The sequence below is a fragment of the Hemiscyllium ocellatum genome, chromosome 16 (genome assembly GCF_020745735.1).
Source record: "Hemiscyllium ocellatum isolate sHemOce1 chromosome 16, sHemOce1.pat.X.cur, whole genome shotgun sequence".
In the NCBI taxonomy this organism is placed as follows: domain Eukaryota; kingdom Metazoa; phylum Chordata; class Chondrichthyes; order Orectolobiformes; family Hemiscylliidae; genus Hemiscyllium; species Hemiscyllium ocellatum.
In genome coordinates, this window is record NC_083416.1 from 46,647,443 (window position 1) to 46,670,637 (window position 23,195).

General features: G+C 40.3%; 1 protein-coding gene across 3 annotated transcripts in view; it reads left to right on the top strand.

Annotated features, from left to right (window-relative positions):
• LOC132823404 (ras-GEF domain-containing family member 1C-like) overlaps positions 1 to 23,195 on the top strand; it is an 84,652-nt gene that overhangs the window by 47,970 nt on the left and 13,487 nt on the right. For all 3 annotated transcript variants that reach the window (XM_060837207.1, XM_060837209.1, XM_060837210.1), the window contains 5 exons: positions 5,713 to 5,850; positions 9,038 to 9,250; positions 21,325 to 21,399; positions 22,772 to 22,867; positions 23,011 to 23,113. In XM_060837207.1, the coding sequence (XP_060693190.1) occupies positions 5,713 to 5,850; positions 9,038 to 9,250; positions 21,325 to 21,399; positions 22,772 to 22,867; positions 23,011 to 23,113 (625 nt within the window). The remainder of the gene's footprint in view (positions 1 to 5,712; positions 5,851 to 9,037; positions 9,251 to 21,324; positions 21,400 to 22,771; positions 22,868 to 23,010; positions 23,114 to 23,195) is intronic.

The following is a 23,195-nucleotide window of genomic DNA, read 5'->3' on the forward strand; positions in this document are numbered from 1 at the left end:
TGTTTATACTCAGAACGATTAGAATCACCAATGTTAGTCAACCTTCTCATTTGTGTGCAACTGGCATTGTATGTTAAAGAATCACTGTGGCCTTCAGCTACCCAGGAACCAATCTGAAATCAGGATGATTTTTAGTGTCTACAACTGGTTACTATTGAACAATCCAATCAATTTCTCATTGCTGGTCAACTCTCACCATGCAGAACAACCCCCCTCCCCCCAGTCCATTCATTCATTCAGGGGGCATGCTGCTTATAACAATCTTTCCCCACTGCTTGAACAAAGCAGCACTGTAAACACAGCACACAATGAGTTTTAGTAACTTCTTTTTAGAAGTGCAGCAGTTTCTTCCACAATCTGTCAAGTTTCAAATAGTCCTATTTTCCAATTTAGTCATAAGCAAAAGTACAGAAACTAAAATAATTTCTTTACAAATAAAATTGTAGTACACATATATATAGAGGTTAAGAGATTGCAGACCATGAACAAACTGTCAATCTCTGGCTTCAGGCATTGATGTAGGCATGTCTAGCATCTTGGAACCACTTACTACTGAATGTGGCCTCACAGCAGATCTCTATGCATGGCGTGCAGTTAACCAGAAATATGGTTAGTCATCATGTCATTGAAACTGAGCTATAAGAGCATTCTGCACAGCTATGTTTGTCACTCCTAAATGAGTACAACTTAAATTAATATGCCCTGAGGTCATTGCAAACCAGTCATAAATGATTTGACAGGAACCATTTCTCAGTGCAGTGATTCATCGCCTGTGTCTACTAACACACAGACATTTGGCACTGAGCAGCAACAACAGATACCCAGGCAACTAGATTTCCTTGACACTCTTAATTTCTCAAAGCAGTAGGATATCATCAATTACACACCAATTCTAATATAAGCTCCATTAGGCCAAACTATATCTTCAATCAGTACAAAAACAAATTACTCTGTCGATGTACAGATGGTAAGGTCAATGTTGCAGATATCTGGTTCCATGAAGCTTCATCTGCTAGCACTGTGGTTTTGTGAAATTTACCCTAAGTTCTGATATCAACTTCAGCCTGTTAAAAGTATTAAGGTGATTCTTTAACATTCAATGCCAGTTTTACACAAATTAAAATTCTGATGAGATGCATTTGGAGTGATTCTAATTGTTCTTCTTGGTGTATATGGGTCTGAAAGAGTTACCACTTGATTTGAATTCTGTAAGTGCCACCTATTTGGTCAGAGTAAAGAAGGAGAGACCAGTATGCGATTAGTATGCTCCTAACAGTCTCTGTCGTAATGTTGGTCATATTCATGTAATGTGTAAATAGTTGCAGTAATGCAATAAACTTCACTTTATTTATTCATCAAGACTCTTCTATTTAAATCAGAAATGGGCTTGAAACCCATATACAACATTAATAAAGTCATAGAGTCAGAGTTAGACAGTACTAAAACAGACTCTTCGTCCAACTTATCCATGCTGACCAGATATCCTAAATTAATTTGGCCCCATTTGCCAGCATTTGGCCCAAATCCCTCTTTACTGCAGTCTTTCAAGTTTAACAACATCTTTCCTATAGCTGAGAGACCTAAATTAAACACAGTATTGCAAAAGTGGCACAAGCAATGTCTTTGGTTTGGTGGAGGTAACAAGGCTTGGCAAATACTGAATGATATGGAATTGGGACATTGGAATTTTATATGTTGTGATTTCGAATGGTGATCTGGTATAGTGTGCTCAGGTGGCAGAAATGAGCATTGCAGTAATTGAGTTTGGAGGTGACAAAGACTTAAAGAAATGTTTCAATCTATCTTATCAGCCTGATTAAATAGCCTACTGAGGAAGCTCAGCAGAAATCAACTGGAACTTTCCCTCACTGAGGCTGAGACAAGGCTTAAGGTTGGTGACAGTTTCTCACTAGATATGGTTAGGCCACCCATTGTCCCATTAATGCCTCCCACCACCTAACCTAGTATTCATATGACAACTACAGCCATTGGATGCAGAGAGGGACAGATGGTGTTGAGGTGACAACAGGTCACCTTCTCAAAGGGTATCATAGGACTTAGAGGAATTTTTTGGTATACAATTGACGAATCAAGAAAATGAGCCATGGAGTCATGGGGGACAGTAGCCCACTCTAAATCATTGTTGACAGCACTCCTTCTGTTAAGGGTTTCCTTCCAACATGCATGCCACAAATAAATTTAACTAAACATTTGCAGCATCATTCAGATTTAATTTCAGAAGTCCAAATGTAAGAGACTGTCAGCTCTTACAGTCTGAATGAGGTTAGATTTGCTGGCCATTTTCAACTTAAATGGAGCAGGTAGAATTGGAAGTTACGTGTAAATATGTTACTGTGAATCCCCAAGCATTTTGTTGCTGCCATATACTCCCATCAGAAGTAGCTGGAGATTCTGAAGTATTTGTTCGACCATCAGTCAGTATATTAAAATCATGGTGTCACAAAATATTTTCCATCATTTTCTAGACAGGATACTCCATTCCTTACTGTTTGATATATTCACAAGTAGTCAGGACTGCTATCAGAGGAACTTAATTCAAAAAAAGAAGCACAAGTAAATGGGAGCAGTGACATTTGGGCATACTCTTCAATTCCCATCAGAAGTGGACTGGATGTGGAAAAGACCAAAACTTTGCTTTTAGATTCAGCATGTTAGCTTGCTAGCAAGTTCTTCCCTCTGGTCCTTTTTCAGTCCAGTAACGTAGTATTGAATACAATTCACCCACAGCAGCCCATACTGTATCAGATTAATTAAAAGGCCTACTGAGGCAACTTGGCAGAGACCAACTGGAATTTTCTCTCACTGAGGTTGAAACAACACTTAAGGCTGCTGGCAGTTTCTAAGCAGCAGACATGGGTGCGGGAAGTGAGGCCAGCCATTATCCCATTATTGCCCCCCACACCTAACCTAGTAGTCATATCACAGCTTCAGCCATTGGCTGCTCAGCAGAGAGCTTACTCATCACAATGATGAACAGGAAACCATGGCCTTATTTATGTAATTTTATTTTAAAATTTGTCATTGGTAATGGAGGCACCTGTCTCTTTTACATCCATCAGCCAGATGTCGGTCTTAGCGTGCAATACTGGTCTCCTTCCTATTGGAAGGATGTTGTGAAACTTGAAAAGGTTCTAAAAGGATTTACAAGGATGTTGCCAGGTTTGGAGGGTTTGAGCTATAAGGAGAGGCTGAATAGGCTGGGGCTGTTTTCCCTGGAACATTAGCAGCTGATGGGTGACCTTATAGAGGTTTATAAAATCACGAGGGGCATGAACTGGATAAATAGACAAAGTTTTTTCCCTGGGGTGGGGAAGTCCAGAACTAGAGGGCATAGGTTCAGAGTGAGAGGGGAAAGATATAAAGGGGACGTAAGGGGCAACTTTTTTATGTAGATGGTTGTGTATGTATGGAATGAGCTGCCACAGGAAGTGATGGAGGCTGGTATAATTACAGCATTTAAAAGGCATCTGGATGGGTATATGAATAGGAAGTGTTTAGAGAGATATGGCAAATGCGACTAGATTAGTTTAGGATATCTGGTCAGCATGAACGAGTTGGACTGAACGAGTTGGATTCCGTGCTGTATATCTGTACGATTCTATGACTGTAGTGTTTATCAGTCTTCTGGCATGAGGAACCAATCCCCCATCCTCACTAAATACTAATTGGTCAGATCCTACTGAAATCATGTTGGGAATTTGACACTAACAGAATGTAGGGATCAGACGCACGAACAACATTAGCATTGGCGTCTCAACCCCAACACAAAAATCCAGTGCATTATCTCAGAAAATTACTATCTATTGCAGATACTGTATATAATTGAAGTCATTTGGAAGTACAGAACTTGAGTACTGCTGAAAAAAAAGACTCATTTATTCATATGCAAGACATAAAGTTTCAACAGAATACGCCTTTTCAGAAATACTCAAATATAATTGTGACAGATCCCTTTCAAGTTCAATTCCGTACAAATGTCACTTTGAATTTCTTTCAACATTAATATTCTTTGAAATACTGTAGCTTTTCACTGTGTCCCGGTATACGTGACAATAAATTCAATTCAATTCAATTCAATTCAGTTTAACCAATTATTCATTTTGTGGTCAAAAAAGATTAAAGTTCTCTAAGAAGGAATGGAAATCAAATGAAGTAAAATAGATTTGCTGTTCTGCATTGGCATATCACTCTATTAGAAGCTGAAAGTATTTCAAATCCTCCAAACCATCTAGCCCTATAAACTGCTTCAGTTGTCCCTTTGGCTCTCACACCAAAAGTTCAGTGGACTGTGAAGAATATTATCTCAGAGTACAAAAAGATCTTGATCAGATGGGCCAATGGATCAAGAGTGGTAGATGGAGCTTAATTTGGATAAATGTGAGGTGCTGCATTTTGGTAAGGCAAACCAGGGCAAGACTTACACAGTTAATGGTGAGGTCCTGGGGAGTATTGCCAAACAAAGAGAACTAGGGGTGCTGGTACACAACTGCTTAAAAGTGGAGTTGCAGGTAGACAGGCATTTGGTATGTTTGTCTTCATTGGTCAAAATATTGAGTATAGGAGTTAGGGCATAACATTGTGGCTGTACAGGACATTGGTGAGGCCACTTTCAGAATACTGTGTACAATTCTGGTCGCCCTTCTATAGAAAGATGTTGTTAAACTTGAGAGAGTGCATAAAAGATTTACAAAGATGTTGCTGGGAGTAGAGGGTTCAGTTATATGGAGAGGCTGAATATACTGGGACGTTTTTCTCTGGAGTGTCGAAGGCTGAGGGGTGAACTTGGAGGTTTATAAAATCTTGAGGGGCATGGACAGCTTGAATAGCCAAGATCTTTTTCCTAGAGTGGGGAAGTCCTATACTAGAGGCATACATTTAAGGTGTGAGGGGAAAGATTTAAAAAGGACCCGAGGGGTAATCCTTTCATGTAGAAGGTAATGTGTGTATGGAATGAGCTGCCAGAGGAAGTGGTGGAGCCAGATACAACTGCAATATTTAAAAGGCATCTGAATGTGTATATGAATAGGAACGGTTTAGAGGGATATGAGCTAATTGCGGGCAAATGGGACTAGGTCAGATCAGGATGTCTGGTCAGTGGGGAGGAGTTGGTCTGAAGGCTCTGTTTCAGTGAAGTATGACTCTATGACTCGAAGTGGAAATGTTGTGGGAACTCCTTGGAGAGACTTCAGTGAGGCTGACATTCTAATCTTATTTAAATAGTGAAGCTAACAGGATGAAAAGAAAAAGGAAAGACTTGTGCATAGATTAGAGAGTCAGAGAGAAGAGATTCATGCCCTTCAGCCTGTCATATCTATGCTGACCAACAAACATCAAATTGCACTTATCCATTTACCAGCACTTCATCCACAGCTGACTGTGTCCTGGCATTTTATGTACTCATCCAGATTCCTCTTAAATGTTGCAATAGTGCATGCCTCTCCCACCCTCTCGGGCAGCATGTTCCATATATCTATCATTCTCTGGGTGAAAGAAATTTTCCTCAGATAAGTACCTTTCATAACCACTGGCCATCTTAAAGCACTTTACAGCTATTAAAGTAACTTTGGTCTAGCCACTGTTGTAAGATATCATTCTGGGCCTTAGATTAGCACTAAAGGCATTTAGATGTTTGAGCTCTGTACTTGTTTTAGGTCTCAGCTATAATAATATCATTTTTTTACTGGTCTTTAGGCACGAATTAAAAAGTTTGGACCTAAGATAATGCAGCTGCTGACAGAATGGACAGAGACTTTCCCATCCGATTTTCGGGATGACAGAATGATTGCGCATCTAAAGGACATGATCCACAGGATAGCTCCTTGTGATGAGGTGAGTTTTATAAATAATGAAACCTCAAAATTTAAAATTTCTGCATGTATGCTTGTTTTGCAAGCACGAAATCAGGTTATTCCCATATTTTGCTGAGTACTGGTTTAACCTATTAGTTTTTGTTTAACTTTTGATTATTATAGAAAGCCCTGTGGTATAAAGTCTGATATAAACATAATTGAAAATCTCTAACAGAGTATTAAAATAATTTAGCAATAAATTATTAATGCTGCCGAGTTATCTATGGAAAAAAAAGCTAATGTAAGTGGAAAGTAATTGGCAGACAACAGTTTAATTATGTATTAAGGATAAATTCATCCTAATTAATATATTTGTTTGAGTAAATTATTTGACTAGTGATTAATAGAACAACATTACCAGGAAATAAACGTTCCAGATGCAAAGAATACATAATCATTCTCCTGCAAATGTTATTGTGATTGCATTAAGATCAAACATTTCCAATGTGAAAATAATTAGATAATAATTTAAAGTTTAATGAAGATTGAGAACAAAAACAATAAATAGCTCAAAACCTAATGGAATGTTCAAACCAACCTCACTTTACTTTCCTTCCTGACAATGTGCTATAGATCTGTTACATTTCATAGCTAGATGATTGCCACTCTACTGCATTGAATTCATAATCAATATCTTCCTTTCTATCAGTGCTAAATATCAATCCTGGAATCACCTATTTAAAATGAAGCAGTGGTCAAGACTTGACTGAATTTTTAATACTGTACTTTGAGTTTGCGATAGGCAGTCACAAAGTGCATCATAGGCAGCACCTTGTGTATTTTACTGCAAGCTGTAATTTTCATTCTGTCCACTAAAAAAGTATATTGTGTATGCATACTCAAGTAAATGCAGAAAGCTCTGTTCTTTGCCAATACATTTTTTAATATTTTAAGATAATATTTAAAGATTCTGCATTAAGTTGATAACATATCCAAGAAGTGCAGCTTTCCAAAATTATTTCCATATCGCACTGGAATTATTCTCCACATGTTCTAAATCAAAATGACCCTAATGGGTCATGTATTGTTAGTTTCAGTATGTTTCAGATTCAGATTGGGACCTCTCCATAGCTTTTCTATTAATTTGGATGATGCCTTTACATTGATGTGAGAGTGGCAATATAACTGAAGTCTGAATCAGTCTTGTGTCCACTAGATTCAGCTAACTTATTGTTTTCTTGTTTTCCCACCTGATATATGGGTCTTGCAGGCTGCCAGAGAGGAAGTTAGGATTCCTTTTAATTGGTACAAAAGCTTTTTAAAACTATTTCTGCCCTTCACCCTAAGTTCCCACACTGTTTAAAGTTTCCCCTTTGAACATGAGTTTTTGATTTTAACTTCCGTAATTCTCGTGGTCTGGCTTGCTCACCTGCTCTCCTTGGAGCTATAAGTTTCTTCTGCTGATGAGCAACTTCTGTCAGGCCTGGAATGCTTCTTGGTCATTCTCGAATGTATTCTTCTGAGTTGAGTGTTGTCAGGAGGCTTGTGGGCTTCACTGCTGTCAATGATCAGCAGCAGCTCTTGAAATTTTCTGGCTCACCAGCATGCCTTTTCTTCCCTGGTTTTTCTTAAGAGCCTAAATTATAGTTAATCTTAGTTGACATTCTTTAGAAGTAGTGCTGGTCACCGCTGCTCACTAATTTGTGGCAAGGGTCCACATTGTCACCATGTTGTGTGGGTTGTCCCTTCAAGCCAAAATATTCTTGCATGGATTAGGCTACCTTTCTCAACTAACTTAAGTGTCCTAATGAATAAACAATATGAAGTTTAGTACATTTTTATTTAGTATATTATTTACTAAGTACATTAGTACATTACTGCAGCTGTTTACACAATACAGAATAATCAAGACCTGAAAGGAGCACACCAGTCTCAGGTCTGTCTCCAGTAAGCGCCTCCTTGACTCTAACCAAGTCTCCATGACACCACCATGCTTACTGCACTCAATCTACTATTGACATTTCTGATCCATATACAACATCTACAGAATGCATTATGTAAGCAAATACTTACATTAATAAAAATATGTAAAAGTTTGTAGGGTACTTCAATGCAAATATGATTTGAAATTGTATTTCAGATGATTTTTCCAGGTTCAAGGAGTGGGAAATCAGTTAGCTTTTCCATTTTTAATTACAGTCTCACTGTGAGAGATTGAGCATTTCAGTGCATGTTCAATTTATTTTGGAAATGAAACAAGTATGGCATTGAATATATCTGTGGAAAGGAACAGGAGTAAATGGACTTGATTTTATGAGATGTGGTAGGGTCTTGCCTGCTGGCTGAAAAGCCAGTGGGAGCCACATTATCTATTCCAGTAAGGCCAGATGGTATTATGTGCCACTCAGACACTTAAGTAATCATTGGCAGACCTTTCCTGAGATCCAGGACCCCTTGGAAACTTGCCAATTGAGAACTGCTGGCCAAGCAGAGGCTTGCAATTTTCTTGAAAGGCCACACCACCAGGAGTCCAAGACCACTGCTGGGACAGCAACTACTAGAGACCCAGAATTGAGGCGTGACCCAGGCCTTAGATAAATAATGGTGGGGGGTGTACTGGTTGGGAGAGGGAGCATAGGTACTTCAGCAGCAAGGGTATGATGTTGGTTATCAGCAGGCCCCACCCCCTTCTTAATGTCACTTTGAGCCTTTGAATGAAGGACATCCCTGAGAGATGACAATCAGGACACACAGTCCTTACATGTCACACATGTCACATGTACGTAAAGCCTCCACCACTGAGTTAGTCACTAATTGTCCATTGATGGGCTTCAATTTATGGCAAGGTGGGAAGTTCGGTCATAGACTTACCCGTCCTGACAATCCTGATGGCAGGTGAGTTCAGGTACTCCATCACCCCACCTAAATAATACCCTTCTAGTTTCTGAATATGGTCCAAGAGAGGCCATTAAGTTGCATCCCACGTATCATTCTTTCATCAGAAAGGTCATCAACCTGAAACATTTTCTTTCTCCAAAGATGCTGCCATACCTATGCATATCCAGCACTTTTATTTTCATTCAGATTTTCAGAATCCACAATTCCCTGTATTTTGCATTTGTATAGCATTTGTGGACTCGTCATATGTACTGGAAGTATACATAAAGAATGTATAATCATTTACTGAGTCTGTGTGTGATGACCCACCATATTCTTTTTTCCCCCAGAGTTATTGGAAGACAATGAATCAGCTTTTACAAACACTGGACCAAAAACTGACAACTCTAAATCAAGGTGAAGAAAACATAGTGAAGCTCAATGCTTGTGTGTCCGATAAATTGGTTATCATCAAAACCAAGCCTCCATCCATTCAAAGAGATGTACTGAGTATTTGCAATGATCCATATACCCTGGCACAACAGCTAACTCATATAGAACTGGTAAGTTGGATAACTAATTTGTTCCAAGTTTTATCATCACCATCATATAACTTAGCCTTTGAATGGTAAATAACTTTTGGTGTGAATAATTTCAATGATATCTGGTACAAACGCAGTAAATGGCATTGAGGAAACCGTAGGATAAGCTAAAATACAGCTGCCATCAAAAGGATAAGATTATGATACTACAATTAGTCTGACTATACTGGCATGAGTTTAATTCCTGGAGAGATTTTGTTTAATCCAGCATCAATTCAGAAAATACAATTCAACTCTAAGAAAGATGATACTTCAGATTAAGGTGTAATATCTAATGTATTATTTTAACACCAGTATTCAATTCCATTTTAGGTTAGATCAACTGTCATTGTATTATAGTTTATTTGGCATTTATTACATTTATAGTGTGATTCAATATTATTAGGAAGGCCATGATAGTACAAGCTCCACTAAAATGAACTGATCTCTTTGCCTCTGCTTTAAAAGCTTGCAGATCAGCGGAAAGGCATAGAAAGACAAGTATTGTGTGTGTGAGTTATTCAAGTCCAAAGTGGTTGAGCATGAATGCCATCTTTCAGGTCTAACTGGAAGTATCTTGTTGAATAAACAAGATAAAGTTTATGGCACACCTGCAACTATTTACACATTACATGAATATGATGTACATGCTTCAGAGATTGTTGGGAAAACACTAGCCTCAGATCTGTGTCCTCAAGCTCCTATTTGATACTGACCAAGGTTCTCAAGACATTATCACAGTGAATGATGCTTTCTGCACCCAAATGAGCATTAGCCCTTTCAGACTCATAGACAATTCATGTGAGTTGAGCAACAGACAAACAAAAGAAGACAGGGTTCAGATTTATTAAAAACAAGCTGCAATGAATGACTTTATTCTGAAAATGACTAGGACTATTTTATAGGCTAGTTATCAACAACTTGCAATTTAAAGTGAAATTCAAATACAACATTAAGTACAGGTTTTGTACTTCCCTCACTTCCTGATTTTGTTCCGCATTGCTCACATGGCAATCGAAGACAATTTTCACCATTGAAGATGGACTGCACAATTGATCTGGGATTTTAGATTTCATGACAACTTCTAAATACAACTCAGTTAACTCTTTACATTGGCTCGGTGATACATCCTGTTGGATTTTTAAATTATCAGCTATCATAAACTGTCCTAAGAGATTTAAGTTAGTTTGAAATTTGACAGAAGAATTTTGCATGTAATCTTTATTCAATTTTATCCTTGATTAATATATTTTACACATAGGCTATTGTTATGCAATATATCCAAATTTTGATAAGGCAGTTGAATGACCACAATAAAGGAAGAACCAAGAAGGGGAAGTACCATAAATACAGAAGTAATATTTTGGCCTGGAAATTTGACCATGGCTGTCAGCCGGAGGTGGAAGTGAATGAATATACCTGTTGGTGTGGTCTCAGGGGTATCTTAAATTATGTTACAGTAAATCAAATATGGGAACAGTGACACACATATTGCCTATTATGGATGTTTGTTTGTTTGAAGTAAGAGTCTGTTGTTGGTGCTACTTAGAAGCTGCTTCCACCTCTTAAATGGGACTTGCCCTTGGGCTGCAAAAAATCATTGTAGCCTGACCGAAATGGCTACAAGAGCTGCAGAGAGTGGTACCTAGTATTATCTGGGTGCAGATGGTTACAGAAGGAGGGGATTTTAATGTTTTCCCCAATAGGAAACCATCCAGATAATTTGTCTGAAGACAGCAAGAAAAAAGTGGCTAAAGAACTGAATACACTAGCTCCCAGTATCTGCAAGTAATTCTGAAAGACTTTCTCTGATGTTCAACATATTGTCAAGGCAAGAGTCCTAAATCAGCTCAATACTTGCACCACTTCCAGTTCCATTCCGTCCAACATTAGTCCTGGGGAGTGTTGTTGAACAAAGAGACCTTGGAGTGCAGTTTCATAGTTCCTTGAAAGTGGAGTCATAGGTAGTTAGGATAGTGAAGAAGGCATTTGATATGCTTTCCTTTGTTGGTTTGTGCATTGAGTATAGGAGTTGGGAGGTCATGTTGAGGACATTGGTTTGGGCACATTTGGAATATTGTGTGCAATTCTGGTCACCCCCCTCAGTAGGACATTGTGAAACTTGAAAGTGTTCAGAAAAGATTTACAAGGATGTTGCTAGGGTTGAAGGGTTTGAGCTATAGGGAGATGCTGAATAGGCTGGGACTATTTTCCCTGACCATTGGAGGTTGAGAGGTGACCTTATAGAGGTTTATAAAATCATGAGGGGCAGGGATTAGGTAAATAGACAAGGTCCTTTCCCTGGGATGGCGAGTCCAGAACGAGAAGGCATAGATTTAGAGTGAGAGTGGAAAGATTTAAAAGGGACCTAAGGGGCAGCTTGTTCATGCAGAGGGTGGTGCTTGTATGGAATGGGCTGCTAGAGGAATTGGTACAATTACAACATTTAAAAGGCATCTTATTGGGCATATGAATGGAAAGGGTTTACAGGGGAATGGGCCAAGTGTTGGTAAATGGGATGAGATTTATTTAGGATATCTGGTCAGTATGGACAAGTTGGACCAAACGGTCTATTTCCATACTGTATATCTCTATGACCTATTCCATCCTCAACTTCCTCTCACCACTCCAATTATTTGTGCTGTATTACACTCCACCTCTTTGTCCTCCTACACACATATTCTGTACTCCTCTCTTCAGAACCCTCACCATATCTCATATCTTGCATCCAACAGATTGTGATCTTGACAGGGGTCATTTAATTGGGCAATATAATACTAGCGGGGACCCTGCCATCTTCCTGCATTTCCCCTGATAAAATGTGGGCAGGATAGCCCATCTGCCACAATGCCAATGGATATCTCAAACTGAGAACTGAATGCCACTTTAAGGGCTCCATATACACCCAAAGCATGCAGGAGTCTCCCATGGAAAAAGCCTCAACAGCACACTCCATTGGGTGTCTCCCAGAGTTCCAGGAGTGGCTGGATGGGCTTGGTTGCTGACAGCCAGCACATGTCCTTGCTGCCAGCCTCCTGCTCCCTTAACCTGTAACCTGCACTCTACCATCACCTGCCTATGGCCTGGGTCCTTCCATGATCCGGGGTCTCAGGTGGATGCATTACCAGCAGGAAACAGCACAATCCCAGTTGCAGTTCAAGCATTGAGGAACTACCAGCCTTGTTTTGCCACCAACAGTCAGGCAGGACATCTACTCCAGTGTCCTGGACCCTGAGGAAGGTCCACTCCTCAGTAAAGTGTTGGATTCACATTTAATTCAAAGCACCACTCCAAAAAGAAGCAACATAGAGCTTTCAACAGCTCTCTAGCCCGGAGAGAAAATCCCTGTTTTCTAAACATTGCACTATTTGCCTATAAATAGCACAGCACAGTATGAGGAACAGGTGGAGATCAAATCCACCCACAATTCCTTTGCTCACTGAAGAGAAAGTCCTTGAGTAGCAGGTAGGAACTGAGTCATAGCCTTCCTGAGCATCACCTCCTAAATTTATTCCCAACTTTCCAGGAACTCTATGTTTGAATCCCTCCAATATCCATCTGACAATATTTCTGAAATGACATTAATTGAAGTCAAGAATCATATTCTCTATGAATAGGTAACCCCCTTCTTCAATCTTGATCTGTGTGCAACCTATCAGAAAGTTGATCACACCATCCTCCTCCACTGTTGATGAGGTAAGTTAGACTAATTCACCTGGTTCCATTTTTATCCATTTAATTGTAGCCAGAGATTCACTATCAATTGTTTTTTAATTCCCAACCAAAATGCTGTACCTCAAGGATCTATCTATGACTCGCGCTTTTTTCTCAATTACTTGGCAACATCATCTGAAAGTAATTCAGTTTTCATCTATGTGCTGATGACACCCAGTTCTACCTCACCTCCACTCTGTTTAGTCCCTTCACTGTCTCTAAATTGTCCTCCTGCTTGTCTGACAGCTAATACAGAATGAGCCAAAGTTTCCTGCAATTATAAGAAAAAAGAAAGTGAGCTCTGCAGATGCTGGAGATCAGAGCTGAAAAATGTGTTGCTGGAAAAGCACAGCAGGTCAGGCAGCGTCCAAGGAGCAGGAGAATCGACGTTTCTGGCATAAGCCCTTCTTCAGGAATGAGGAGGGTGTGCCAAGCAGGCTAAGATGAAAGGTAGGGAGGAGGGACTTGGGGGAGGGGTGTTGGGAATGCGATAGGTGGAAGGAGGTTAAAGTGAGGGTGATAGGCCGGAAAGCGGGTGGGGCCGGAGAGGTCGGGAAGAAGATTGCAGGTCAAGAAGGCGGGGCTGAGTCCGAGGGTTGGGGCTGAGATAAGGTGGGGGGAGGGGAGAATCTGGAGAAATCTGCATTCATCCCTTGTGATTGGAGGCTTCCTAGGCAGAAGATGAGGTGCTCTTCCTCCAGGCGTCGTGTTGCCATGGTCTGGCGAAGGAGGAGGCGAAGGACCTGCATGTCCTTGTGGAGTGGGAGGGGGAGTTAAAGTGTTGAGCCATGGGGCGGTTGGGTTGGTTGGTGCGGGTGTCCCAGAGGTGTTCTCTGAAATGTTCCACAAGTAGGCGGCCTGTCTCCCCAGTGTAGAGGGAAGCCACATCGAGTGCAGCGGATGCAGTAAATGATGTTTGTGGAGGTGCAGGTGAATCTTCACCATGGACATCCAGTCCCTATACACCTCCATCCCCCATCACGAAGGCCTCAAAGCCCTCCGCTTCTTCCTTTTCCGTTGACCTAACCAGTATCCTTCCACTAACACCCTCCTTCGACTGACTGAACTCGTCCTCACTCTGAACAACTTCTCTTTCCAATCCTCCCACTTCCTCCAAACCAAAGGAGTTGCCATGGGCACCCGCATGGGCCCCAGCTATGCCTGCCTCTTCGTCAGATATGTGGAACAGTCCATCTTCCGCAACTACACTGGCACCACCCCCCACCTTTTCCTCCGCTACATCGATGACTGTATCGGCGCTACCTCGTGCTCCCACGAGGAGTTTGAACAGTTCATCCACTTTACTAATACCTTCCACCCCGACCTCAAGTTTATCTTGACCGTCTCAGACTCCTCCCTCCCCTTCCTAGACCTCTCCATATCTATCTCGGGCGACCGACTCAACACAGTCATTTACTATAAACCGACCGACTCCCACAGCTACCTAGATTACACCTCCTCCCACCCTGTTCCCTGTAAAATCGCCATCCCATATTCCCAATTCCTTCGCCTCCATCACATCTGGTCCCAGAAGGACCAATTCCAATACCGAACAACCCAGATGGCCTCCTTCTTCAAAGACCGCAATTTCCCCTCAGACATGGTTGACAATACTCTCCACCACATCTTCTCCACTTCCCGCTCCTCCACCCTTGAACCCCGCCCCTCCAATCGCCACCAGTACAGAACCCCACTGGTCCTCACCTACCACCCCACCAACCTCCAGATACATCGTATCATCCTTTGTCATTTCCGCCACCTCCAAACAGACCCCACCACAAGGATATATTTCGCTCCCCTCCCCTATCAGCGTTCCAGAAAGACCACTCCCTCCGTGACTCCCTCTTCAGGTCCACACCCCCCACCAACCCAACCTCCCGGCACCTTCCCCTGCAACCACAAGATATGCAAAACTTGCGTCCATACCTCCCCCCTCATTTCCCTCCAAGGCCCCAAGGGATCCTTCCATATCCGTCACAAATTCACCTGCACCTCCACACACATTATTTACTGCATCCGCTGCACCCGATGTGGCCTCCTCTACATTGGGGAGACAGGCCGCCTACTTGCGGAACATTTCAGAAAACAACTTTGGGATACCCGCACCAACCAACCAACCCAACTGCCCCGTGGCTCAACACTTTAACTCCCCCTCACACTCCACCAAGGACATGCAGGTCCTTGGCCTCCTCCTTCGCCAGACCATGGCAACACAAGGCCTGGAGGAAGAGCGACTCATCTTCTGCCTAGGAACCCTCCAACTACAAGGGATGAATGCAGATTTATCCAGCTTCCTCATTTCCCCTCCCCCCACCTTATCTCAGTCCCAACCCTCAGACTCAGCCCCGCCTTCTTGACCTGCAATCTTCTTCCCGACCTCTCCGCCTCCACCCGCTCTCCGGCCTATCACCCTCACCTTAACCTCCTTCCACCTATCACATTCCCAATGCCCTCCCCCAAGTCCCTCCTCCCTACCTTTTATCTTAGCCTGCTTGGCACACCCTCCTCATTTCTGAAGGGCTTATGCCTGAAACGTCGATTCTCCTGCTCCTTGGCAGCTGCCTGACCTGCTGCACTTTTCCAGCAACACATTTTTCAACTTCTTTCCTGCAATTATATATTAGGAAGCTGGAGACCATTGTCTTTGGCCACAAACTCTGAACCCTCATCACTGAGTCCATCCCTCTCTCTGGCAAATATCAGAGGCTGAACCAGAATGTGTTGGGAATCTGTGTCATATCTGATGCCAGGATCATCTTTTGACCATGTATCCAGGCATTCACTAAGATTGCCTATTCCTACATACATTCCTATAAAATCACCTGATCTTGGCCCTTCATCTGCCTGAGCTGATCTTCTATGGGAAAGCATCTCTGACTTTTATTGCCACTATATTTGACTGTCCCAATGTATACCTGATCAGCTTCCCACATTGTACCCTCTGTAAACCTCAGGTCATTCCAAAGCTCTGCTGTCTATATCCTGACTAGCATGAAATCCTGTTCATCTAACAACCTTGTGTTCACTCACCCATGCTGACCCCCAGTTAAATAATGCCCAGATTTTAAAGTTGTCCTCCTTGTTTAAAAACCCTGCCACAGTCTGCTGCCACCCTCTCTCTGTAATCTCCTCTAGCACTCCAACCCTTCAAGTTATCAGCACTGTTCCAACTCTGTCCTCTTCAGCATCTTGTATTTCAATCATTCCATTGTTGGGACCATTCCTTCAGTTGCCTGGGATCCAAGGCCTGAAATTTAACTTCCTCTGTAAACCTTTCCACATCCACAGTCTCATCCCTTATTGAATCAAGTAGTTGCTGTCTCGAACAATTCTAGCAGATTTGTCATTCTTAATTTCCCTTTCCGAAATCCATGATGATTCTGTCCAACCATGTTACAGTTTTCCAAATGCTCAGTTAATAAATCTTTTATAAGAGATTGTAGCATTTTCCCCACTTCTGATATAAGGCTAACCAGTCTATAATTCCCTGTTTCCTCTCTACTTCTTTTTTAAAATAGTAGAGTACTATAGCTACCCTCTGTTCCATAAAAATTGTTCCAGCTTCAAAAATGACCACCAAATGCATCCATTATTTATGGGGCCACTTCCTTAAGTAGTCTGGAACGTTGATTATTGGACTGTGGGGATTCACTGGCCTTTAATCCCATCAATTCCCCAACACCATTTTTGTAGTCATTAGTGGTTTCCTTCAGTTCTTTCCTCTCATGTGTTGTATTCACAATATTTTTGGGATGTCACTTGTGTCCTCTTTTGTGAACTCAGAGCAAAATATGCATTTAATTGATCTGCCATTTCTCTGTTTCCCATTAGAACTTCCCCAGCTTCGGTCTATAAAAAACCCACATTTGTTTTCACTAATCTTTTGATTTTTAAATATCTCTAGAAATTTTTACAACTAATTTATATACTCCTTGAAATGCTTTATTTTCCCTTTCTTAATCAGTCCCTTTGAACTCCTTTGATGAAATTTAAATTGCTCCCAATCCAGAGAGGTGCTGCACTTTTTTAGCTAATTTGTATGCCCTTCCTTGGATCACATGCTGTCCCTAATTTCCTTTGTTAGCTATGGTCAGGCTGTCTTTTCCATTTTATTTTTGTGCCAGACAGGAATGAGCAATTATTGTAGCTCATCCACACATTCTTTAAATGTTTGCCATTGCCAAACACTACCATGCCTTAAAGTAATGTTCCCCAATTTATCATAGGCAGTTCAAGCCTCATACCATCATACTATGCAATTCAGAGTTGATTGGGGAGTCATTGGATGTGGTTTAATTGGACTTTTAGACAGCTTTCAATGAGCTTCCATATACAAGATCAAAGCACATGGGAGTGAGATGGTATACTGACATGGATTCAGTACTAGGCACATCGGAGACAAAGAGTAGGCATAAATAGATTTTTTTGGCAGCTAATGTTTCATGGGGCATCACAGAGGAAACCCACACATGAACACCAGCTAATGACAATATTTGGAAATGATTTAAATGGAGGAACTAAATATCTAAGTTTGCAAATGACAGAATGCTGGGTGGGAGAGTGAACTATAAGGATGATGCAGAAATGCTTCAATGTGGTTTGAAAATGTTGAGTGTGTAGGCAAATGCACGGCAGATGAAGTATAATGTTTATAAATGTGAGGTTATCCACGTTAATGGGAAAACAGAAAGGCAGATTATTATCTGAACGATGATAGTTTAGGAAAGAGGGAGATAGACAAGACGTGTGTGTCTTTGTACACCAATCAATGAAAGTGAGCATGTAGGTACAACAGATACTGAAGAAAACAAATGTTTTGTTGGCCTTCATAGTAAGACATTTTGAATACAGGAGAAGAGATGTCTTGCTGAAATTGCACAGGGCCTCAGTGAGACCACACCTTGAGTATTTCAGTTTCCTTATTAGATTACTTACAGTGTGGAAACAGGCCCTTCGGCCCAACAAGTCCACACCGACCCGCCGAAGCGCAACCCACCCATACCCCTACATTTACCCTTTACCTAACACTACGGGCAATTTAGCATGGCCAATTCACCTGACCTGCACATCTTTGGACTGTGGGAGGAAACCGGAGCACCCGGAGGAAACCCACGCAGACACGGGAGAACGTACAAACTCCACACAGTCTGTCGCCTGAGTCGGGAAAATGAACCCGGGTCTCAGGTGCTGTGAGGCAGCAGTGCTAACCACTGTGCCACCGTGCTGCCCACACAGGAAAAATGAGGAAAAATGTTCTGGCAATGGAGGGATTACAGCAAAGGTTTACCAGACTGATTACTGGAATGATATAACTGACATATAACAAGGGACTGGATCAGTTAGGACTATGTGGCATGGTGGCTCAGTGGTTAGCACCACAGCCTCGCAGCGTCAGGGACCCGGGTTCAATTCCTGCCTTGGGCAACTGTCTATGTGGAGTTTGCACATTCTCCCCATGTCTGCGTGGGTTTCCTCTGGGTGCTCCAATTCAAAGATGTGCGGATCAGGTGAACGGGCCATGCTCAATTGCCCATAGTATTAGGTACATTAGTAAATATAGGGAAGCGGATTGGGTCTGGGTGGGTTACTCTTTGGGTGTGGACTTGTTGGGCCGAAGGGCCTGTCTCCATACTGTAGGGAATAGAATCTAATCTCTGTTCACTAGAGTTTAGAAGAATGAGAAGAGAGCTCATAGAAATCTGTAAAATTCTAACAGGAGTAGATAAGGTAAACGCAAGGATGTGACAACCAAGGGTCACAGTCTAAACATATGGGGTAGGCCATTTACAACTGAGATGAGGAAAGATTTCTTCACTCCAAGAGTGGGAGCCTGTGGAATTCTCTGCCACAGAAAGGAGTTAAGGCCAGAACATTGACTGTTTTCAAGAAGTTAGGTTAAGTTCTTATAGGTAAAGAGATCAAAGGGTACGGAGAGAAAGCGGGAACAAGATATTGAGTGGGATTGCCAATTATGATCATGTTGAACAGCAGAGCAGCTTCAAACAGCAAAGTAGCCTACTCCTATTTTCTGTTTCTATTTCTCTACCTCAATTGCATCCTTCGAGGCACATTTAAAACTTGCCTCTTTGACCATGTTTTTGCTTATCCACCAATAATAGTTTAAAACGTAACTCAGTGTCATATTTTGCTTTTTTAATGCCTCAGCAAACCATCTGAAGGGATCTTTTAATGTTAAGGATGCTACATAAATGCAAATAGTTATGGTTGCAACACAGGATTCATTCACATTGTACTTTCCCTGCTCAATTCTAACTTTCTATGACTCTATGACCATACGACAATCTGCAGTTGCTTTCAGCAGCCACAGCCACTCATCTATCTGCACTTACTGTTGACACTAAAAGTTAACCTTTGTCCCTCTCATTCATTTCAGGTGCAGAAAATGTTGAGACAGCTGGGGCACTTTAGGAAATAAACAGCTTTCCTGAAGATGCAGTACCACTCATTCTGACTTTGGCAAGCACCAGCACAGTCTCTGTCACTACATGTACCTTAAAGAATAGGCTGGAGGAGGGATCTTCTTAAAAGGAATACTGGACACAAGTGTGCAGGAGGAAAGGATATTATTGCTGGTTGATGACATTCTATTGTTGTTCAGCCATGGAGGACTCAAAAATTGACTTTGGTACCCCAGGCTATCAAAGCAAAATCATGCCATTGACCAGGAAATGTTATACACTTCGACCTTCCAGTGAGCTTGTGTGCAATGGCTAAGAGCATGAAGGAAGTTAGCTTCAATTTATGTCATGGCTTCACGCATAGCATGAAGTCAATGTTCCCCGGAGTTGAAAACATTCACAATCTGCTCGATGCGACAGTGTAAAGCAAATTGTGAAATGTTGCTACTGTCATTTGCTGCAGCCTGGAAAAGCCCCATGGCATAAAAGTTAAAGGTCTTGGCAGCCTTAAGTAGCCACTGACAATACTGTCCAATCCCACTGTTGTGGTACAGTTAAGGCTGCTGCTGGGAACAGAAGTCTATTACAATCTCTTTGCTGAAGTTCAGATATCTTACATATTACTCCATAATCAGATTGATGTCCTTTCTCCAGTGACAAGGGCAGATGTACAAATCATTCATGAATCAAATGAAACATTTGCAAGATAGACAAGAGCATCCAATAGCAAAAAGTGCTCCCAGACATTACAAGCCATTAAATAAGTGGAGAAAATAACAGAAAAATGACTCAAACGTTAACCAGCATCCTACCAGAACAAACTGACCGCTAATTTGCATAGAGCAGATGAGTGCTTCAAATATCACTCCTGAGGGTTCTTGTTAGCTGTTGATACTATAAGTTGTTGGGCAAGTTTATGACATGATGAGCCAGGTATTAGTCTAACCAATTTCATAAGAAAGAGTCCCACAAATAGCGTAGGATCCTCATTCAATATAATAATGTCCCATGTGAATAGATTGATGTCTATTGGCACAACTAATTCAGTATATGATGGATGATCTTTGCATTAACCACCGGCTAGGATTTTTAGTGCTCCTTACATTCCTTAAAAACTAATGAGTTCAATTTCAATTTCAAAGCCTACAAATTCTCTTAAAAGTTATTGACTTATTTATAGATATTTCTCTCTCAGAAGTTGTGATACTAGTAAGAAATCTTAAACCCAAAGTTATTCTATATGATGAACTACATTAAAATGATCAAATAGAAATTATTACATTTTCAGTACATGCCAGCAATACACATAGAAATGGCCATTAGTTAAAGGAGGTGAAATATTATCAAGGTTTGCTAGCTATTACACAATATCAGTTACTTTTATTGATCACATGGGCAAGTGTGAGATATCTATTTTGGGAAATTATATACAAAAAATGTCTTAGATCAGGTCTTTTGACTATAATAATATTCAGTGTAATCTCACTGAAATGTATTTTCCCAGAAAGCAATCATTTTAAATTATTAGCTGTTACATTAAATATTTATTATCAAGAATAATCAAAAGCAAACAATTAATCTATTTGAGTGCTGACTAGAACAATAAATTATTCGCTGTTTCAACTGGATATATGTTGTCACAAGCCTCTACTTTAATGGGATTTGCCTGCACATAAATAAATAAACATAATGTGGCACAACAATGAATTAAACATTGACTGACACAATAAAAATCTAGCAGAATGAATTTTAGTGCAATTTTAGGTTTCTGAATAATGTGAACAAATACATGCACATACAAATGAACTTGATGCCTTGTTGATAAAATATAGCAAAAATGCATCTGATTTTTTAAAAACAATATAAAATAGTTCTGTTCTTTTTTTTATTTTAAGCATATCCATGTCTATTATTTACCCTTAGGAAAGATTGAGTTTTATTGGTCCTGAAGAATTTGTACAAGCATTTGTACACAAGGATTCTTTGGAAAACCCAAAGGTACAACTTCTCAGATATTTTGTGTACAAAGTACTTTCTCTCTCAATATTATATTCATGTTATTCAGTTTGTAAGACAAGCTATTATTTCATTCTATATGATTTATGTGCAAAATCAGTCACAGCAGTACTTTTTATACATGATATTCTCCTGTAAAATATAACTTTTTAGCATTATACCACCTAGTGGTCTATTTGAGAAGTAACATCATTGAATACATTGGTGATCTTCAGTGAAGATGCTTGAATCGGAATTTGATTGGAATTCAAATTCAGATCTCTATTTTTCAAAGTCAAATTCAGATTTTTTTTGTGACAGTATCCTCCGTGTGCGCAATTTGTTGTATAACTGTAAATAGGTGCACACTGGACAAGCAAAATCAGCATCCAAAGCTTAAATTATTTTTGATCTGCTCAAGTATTCAGGCAGTGCTCTATTTCATACTAAAACTTCCTAGAAAAATAAAATTAATCAAAACATGTTGACATCGATATCTGCACTATTTATTAAAACTTTAATGATGCTGTGCACCACAGCACAGGACAGAAAGCTGATTAGAATTGAAGATGACAACGTGATGTTTTAATCAGCTCATGTATTGCCATTTTAAAATTGATCTACTTGATCATATCTTATAGTTACTAGCTGAAAAACATTTATTCATATATCTTGGATAAATATAGCTCATTGTTATATTGGTGGCATATTGTGTATGCCGTATCAGCATTGGGTTCATCATAAAAATCTACAAGGTTGCAGCATAGGTGCTGTCTTAGTACTGCATTTAATTGTCAAATACATTTTTTTTTCATTTATTGGTGTAGTAGCATATCATTTTTCATAGTGCATTATTCAGAAGACATTGGCCCAGGCTTTGCATTCAGAACAACTGTGAGGCTAACAGTACTCACCATTATCCTGGATTAAATTTGGTAGCAGTTTCCACGTGAAGTTAATATGTAAGGTAGTTATCCCTCTCTCCAAACAGGCTCTTGTCCTAAGGTGAGATCTTGTCCACAAATGGTATGCCAGTGATTGAAATTGTGGACCCATCACCTTCAATCCTAACACTGCTCTTTAGCCAGTTAGCTCCACTTGACTCAATGAAGATTTTTCTATCTAATTGGTTGAAAAGTCTTACTGATCTCTGTCCTGTTCAGAGGCTCTGCAGATCTCCACAGAGGGAAGCATATTGGATCAAATGCCTGATTACTGACACACTCAAGTCTACCAAATCTTTCAGTAGCTTCCACTTAGTGAATAGCAATTGTTATTTCTTCACCACTGACTACAAAATCTAGGCCAATCAGTTTATCATTACCTCTACATTAGTTCAAGATAAATGCTTAGATTTTCCTTTCTTTAACTAAAGTCTTGCTTCAGTGACCAAAAGAAAACAGACAATCTTGAAGCCTATGTCAAATGGTTCAACAGACTCTGCTATTTAGTAGCTACCGAAATTTGTATGGTAAGTGCCTTTTTATAATGTATTGCACATTTATTTTTTGATGATACTTGGTTCAAAATTCTTTTAAAATAATTCCACAATTCATTGTATATTGTTGCACGTTTTTAGAATTGGAAATTAGTTTAATGTTTGCTTAATTGCAGCCCGCAAAGAAGAAACACAGAGCACAAGTAATAGAGTTTTTTATTGATGTTGCTCGAGAGTGCTTTAATATTGGTAACTTTAATTCTTTGATGGCAATTATATGTAAGTATGACATAACCCCTTTTTAAAAATAAAGATATATGGATATTGAATTAAACAATTCAAGATGAATACACTTATACAG